Source organism: Lathamus discolor, chromosome 2 (assembly GCF_037157495.1).
Source record: "Lathamus discolor isolate bLatDis1 chromosome 2, bLatDis1.hap1, whole genome shotgun sequence".
Lineage (NCBI taxonomy): Eukaryota > Metazoa > Chordata > Aves > Psittaciformes > Psittacidae > Lathamus > Lathamus discolor.
This window is the reverse complement of record NC_088885.1, coordinates 97,579,656-97,585,655: the sequence shown is the minus strand read 5'-3', so window position 1 is coordinate 97,585,655 and position 6,000 is coordinate 97,579,656. Positions and strand designations below refer to the sequence as shown.

The 6,000-nt window shown below is 41.5% G+C and overlaps 1 protein-coding gene across 2 annotated transcripts in view; it reads right to left on the bottom strand.

Annotated features, from left to right (window-relative positions):
• Window positions 1–547: 547 nt before the first annotated feature.
• ERP44 (endoplasmic reticulum protein 44) overlaps window positions 548–6,000 on the bottom strand; it is a 49,092-nt gene continuing 43,639 nt past the window's right edge. For both annotated transcript variants that reach the window (XM_065667835.1, XM_065667836.1), the window contains exons 11-12: window positions 3,242–3,344; window positions 548–1,153 (exon numbers count right to left, since the gene is read on the bottom strand). In XM_065667835.1, the coding sequence (XP_065523907.1) occupies window positions 1,052–1,153; window positions 3,242–3,344 (205 nt within the window). In that variant the 3' untranslated portion in view covers window positions 548–1,051. The remainder of the gene's footprint in view (window positions 1,154–3,241; window positions 3,345–6,000) is intronic.

Genomic DNA, 6,000 nt, shown 5'->3' with positions numbered 1-6,000 from the left:
TCATATTGGATTATTTTTTCCATGTTTACAGTTTCTGTATGTTCATCTCGCCAAACAGCCTGAAGATTCATTAAGAGAAGCCCATATTCTGGTATTATGCACACCAGAAGAGCCCACAATAGTAATTCCTTCTTGAGCAGAACTCAAATAACATGCAATAAATAAGGCACAAGCCAGACAAAAAGAACAACAGGAAAACATGCAGTGGTTGGTAGGGAAGTCTGCCAGGAAGGCAGGGACCCAGATTACAAAAACCAAAACCAACCAAATCTTAACACACATACAGGGATTAACCAAAGACTGACAAAGCTAAGATGGCATTCCAGTCCACCCCTACTCTAAAGGGTTTCCAATATTTGTATGCTTCTAACACAACTGTATAGATAATATAACGACCTTGGTAATGCCAGGGACTCGGGCCAACACAGCCCTTTCATTCCAAGCACAGCCATTATCATTAAAGCTTCTCCTTTCCTTGCCTGGTATTTTAACAGTCAGAATTGTTAAATTACTTAGACATTTACACCCAGTAAAGCACCACACGAGATTCTGTAAAACTTTAATTTATTCCCCTCCCGAGTATCCAGAATAGAAGACCCTCTTAAGTTGGAGAAAAAATGTGACAAAGAAATAGATTACCAGGATAGCTGTTACCATGAAGAAGAAAAAGAAGAAGAAAGAAGCACATACTACCAAGGTTACACAGAAAACAACCCAAAAGTCCTATTTAATGGGATAGTGCAAGTTAACAGCATGTCTCTGGCAAGGATACCTTCATTTGGATTATAAAAGTTTTACAGAACAGAGTTAGATCAAGAGTCTGGCTGGGTCTCCGCTATTTTACTATAGCATTAAGAGCGTACTGGTTGAAAGATGCTGTACAGAGTGACCCACCAAACAAATGTATTTACAAGCCTGGGGAGAACAAAATTATTCTTCAGTTTATTCAAAATAAAAATACACATAGAATTATGAAAATATAGGTTTACTATTTCCACCACACAGAAGTCAATGCTGCTGTCTGAAAGGCTTGCAAGATCATTTCAAGTTTTTAAAGTTCATCTTTTTCCCTCAATAAGGTGTACCTATGTTCACTGGGTGCCAGTTTCTGGAATGAGCTCTCTGGTGGGCTGCTTGCTAAATCCTGGATTGGCTGAAAAACAGAGCAAACAGTGCAATTGCTTGTTAGACTCAGTTTAGTAATCAGTAACCCCCATTAAATGAACTTGTAGCATTAATTGTGGGACTGCATGATGGCCAGCAGTCTCACAACTCGGGTGTTTTTGGAAGGCACGCTTTAAGTCCCAAGGAGGTGGAACACACACACACACACATTCATTAATTAGGCACCATCAGGTAAAGATATTTCTCTTATTGGCACATCTCAAAGGTTAAGGCCATCACACAAATTTCTGTACAAGTGACTTAGAAGTCTTTCAACTGCACCCCACTGCATCTTTAAGTCTCTCTACCACTTGCTTTGAAAGTTTGAGTTTGTGTGCTTGCTTCTGAGATGCACCAGGGCAAACATCACTGCTGACATGTTCTAGAACTTTTCTATGGAAACTGAAGAAAGAAACCAAACAAGGATGCAATTCAAGGGACAGAGATGACCTAAGACAGCAGCCTCCAGTTTAGCGAAGGCCACTGTCTGCATTGCATATGGATACACATCTTCCACCAAGATGGCAGGATGCCATACAGAGATGAGGAAGTGAACATTCCCGGTCTTGTGTGCATTTGTCAAGGCAGGATGGAGAGAAGCGCAAGTCTGCAGCTCTAGGCATCCAGCCTGTGCCCAGATAGACAGCAGGATCCAGGGACTCAGCAGGCTTCCCACCTCCCTGACCAAGCCTCCTCCACATTACAATTGCCTTTAGTGGCTCGTCCTTATGCACACCTGTCAGACCAACTGCCTGGCCTACTCCTCAGCCTCCAGTCCTATTTCTGCATCTTCTGTTGGTCTGAATTCTGGTTGCTCCATGATTTCCTGAGAAACACAGGGAGTTACCAGTTGAATGAATTACTATGAGACAATTCAGCCCACATGTTTTCAGAGCCAGTCATGACAACATTCAAAAGCAGTCATACTCCTGGCCCAGGGCAAGCCTCCGGGGCTTAAACGCTTTTAAATATTTTGACTTTGAGCAGGGCAACACAGATTATCACACAAATGACCTAGAAAATGGGCTTGTAGCCATAAATCATTTCTGTCCCCCACTCACGGGTTCTGGAACAGCCCAAGGCACCCCAACACCATGGCACCAGGTCTCCTCTGGCACTAACGTGGCTCTAGGAGCCACAGACAATACAGCATGTAACTTAAAGTGCTTAAAACCAGTTATTTCTTTAGAGAGTGCCTGAGTTACGAGAAGATTGCCTGACAGGCTGTTACATTTGCACTTCTCAGCCTGACACCAAATGTACGAGCTGAGTGGTATATTGAGAAGATCAAGACAGACGACTGGGCAGAGCAGAGGGAATCGGGGCTGGTAATGTCCTTTCTTTTCTGCCTCTTGGATTAAACTAAATAAACACTGAGGTGCTCCTAAGTTTTGTCTGGAGAAAGGTGTGTTCCAGAAGAGATCCCAAGAGCAACTTCTAGGTACGTAATTGTATAGCATGACAACCTTTGAACACAACAGTGAGGAATCCTAACTGACAGATGCAGCTGTGACCACAATTAATGCCACTGGTTAACTGCATTAATAGAAGTAATAAGCCCTATTACTGCTCATCAGTCTTTTGTTGATGATCTAATAATCTGCCTCCTGCTTGGATTGGGGATTACAAGTACATATGTAAACCATTCCATCAATTGATGCTTCCCCTTAGAAGCACCCCTCATAGTGTGTCATATGGGAATAATGCACCTATCATCAGTTTCTGCACAGAAATCACATGGAAACATAAGAGCAGCTCTATGAGCTCCGAACAGTCAGCTAGCCCAAGATCTTCCATTTCCGTGGAGAAAAATGCATATTCTTACACTCCTGACCTCTTGCCTTATTCAAGGCAAACAGGCACCATACTTTTCCCTAATGCTCTCCCCGCTTTTAAACCAAGGAAGTTAAAGGAAGAGCCAAGCAGAATCAGCAACGTTATGCTTCTATACAGAGATTTTTCTTTCAGAAGAGTGAGGTTAAAAGTACACTCACATTAGAAAGCACAGCTCTGACAAGGAGTAAAAAAAGGTCTTTATTAAATTAAATGGCCAAATTAAAGGTACTTGTAACCTTACCTGACCGGGTGCTACATCAGTTGGATCAGGGCCATGATGAAACTCTCTATGCAATTTTCCAGAATGCAAGTCTAGTACAAATTGCTTCAGTTTACCTGGAACTCTGGAACAAATCCAACAGAAACACCCACATATTTATTACAAGTTAAACCCAAACACAGAAGGTTTAAAGTACACTGTTTACAGTAGCCAACTTCTGTTTATCTAGCACACTATGCCCACTTTTAGGTGATTAATAGAGGACAGGAAGCCAAATGGTTTGTTAAGGTATCCTACCAGCTTCTTTTTCTTTCCACTGTCTCTTGAGAACACAGCAAGTATTTCATCTTTCCAATAACTCCCACAGAGTTGTACTAGCCGATAACTTCATTGTATACTCACTCCAGCTCCCCACTAACCATAATGTAAGAGGGAACAGCAGGTTCCAAATGCACAGTTTACAGATACAAATGACAGTTGGGTAGCAGTATTGACAAAACATCTTTGAAAGGCTCTCTAGTGCCTGAGCAACTGCATATACACTAGAGATAAGCACTAAGAGGATATCAATGTAAATCTAATCTGAGATCATCTACTGTCACCCACAGCAAATGTGCTAAACTACAGCATCCAATTTTATTTGTGAAACGTCAAATGGACTAAAAAGCTTAAAATGAAGAGTTGAACTAATAAGTATTAAAGATGAGATTAAAAACTATGATGTGAGCACTGTGCATGCAATCAAAAGGTAATGTACAGCGACAGATTTTATAGGGAGTCATTCATCAAACCAATTATTACATTTAGGAAAGAGGGACAAAGTGTGGCCAGATGGGCTTTCAGCAGCATTTCAGATCATATAAAACTCTATGGATAAAATGTAGTATAATACAGAGTCACAGGGTATCACTATAGCAACACCTGTAACTAATCAGTATTACAGTGATAATTTGAGGAGTCTCTTGCCTTCCTACATAAGAACAGGAATTGGCACTGACGGAGAGAATGGAGTTCATTCCAACCCGGTTGCAGGGACAGCAGAATCCCTTCTCCCTTGCTCTGCCTTGGACTCCTGCCCTGTTCTAGGTCAGGTACACTGCTGGATACACTCTCCTCCAATCTCTCCTCATCTCCTAATGCAGCAAGGGCATTCAGGGCCTACAGCCTCTTGTGGCTCAGCCAGCTCCTGCTGTGAAGCTACAATTGATCTGTTGAACCCTGCTATCACTTCCAACCTGGAACAGCAGAACTGATTAGGGCCAGGTGGCCAAAGTATAAGGACAAAACGTTGGGGGGGTGGTCTCATTTGCCTATGAAGTGGCTATTCTCCAAAAACACGACTCCCTAAGGAGAGAGGAAATCTTTTTAGTGGCCAGTTCTAAAAGTCCAATATCCAAACCGTGTTGGTTGGTGGCAGCACTGACATTACAAAACGGGGCCAGTTTGTGAAAGAGTCCAGAAAACATATACTATAGTGGCAGAAGTCATTGAGGGTAGATGAAAGTCTCAGTATTAAGACTTTACCTATTACTAAAACAACCAACAAACAAAACGCCACCAAAACAAAAATCCAAACCACACACACACAAGCATATCCCCCCAGGATACCTCCCACTCTAATCTCTCCTTGTTTCCAGACTGTTAGGTATTTCTAAGTATCAGCTCCATCTCCTAGACTAGGGCTGAAGGATACTTTTTCATTAAGCAACTGTCTACAACCCTGATATCTCTCTCATCTGCATTTGTATGTAATAACTGGTATAAAAACAAGCAAGTAGCTGTTCTTACTCAGAAAGGGCTTCACAGAAACAGGATGTGTAAGAAATGTAACGTGAAAGTCTAAACTAAACATCTCTTATTACCCCTAAGAGATACTAATTTATTTAAGGGCTGTTTCAAAAGTGATAATAAAGAGTGCTTTGAAAATGCAAGTATCCCTCTATGGGTTTGTTTTTTTTTAAGTGCTGGCATGTGTGGTGAACATGTTCTTCCAAACAGAAAAACAATCACTACCAGCCTTTCAACATCCACAGCTTTAGATATTTGAAAAGCACTATTTGAGATAAATCAGAGACCACATTTTAAGAATAATCCTGTGGATAAATACAGGGAGAAGCAAGGTTTGAGCCCTCCTTCCAAACATCAACATTTCAGGTAGTGAAATGTTTCCTGAAATGTGGGATTACATTCATGGTGCGTGCTAAGTCTGAGCTTCAAATCCTTGGCTTTGACAAAAATGAAATACCCTGAGTTTTCGGAAGTATGAATGGGCAGAAACTCAAATCGTAAAGCCTAGGAGTCTAGCCAGGAGTTAGCAAGCAGTGTATATGCAGGTACCTCCTTTGAGACAGAAACTGGAGTTGAACACAAAACCTGAAGACAGAGGGCTTGCCTCATGCTTAAAGCCCCCGAAGATAATGTTTACACATCTTCACTCCTCAACGGAGCCATGTGAGAAAGAACATCTGCTTCCAAGGCAGTACAAGATAAAGAGATAGACTGATGTAAAGAGGATTATCACAGTGGTATTTCATCTAAGCACCCTAATACTTCTCCCACTTATTTTATCCAGTAACATGCCAACGATCCAAGCTGCACGTCTAAATTTCAGACATGCACACAACAAGGATTTCTCTTCTAGGTTTAGACTAATGCAGGAAGGCTGGAATTGCACTGCAGGAAAAAACAAATCAGCAGGCTGGGAATTCTTACATGGTGCATCTTACATAATCATAATCAATGCATAACACAGCACTTCAACATTCCATGTAGTATTTTAA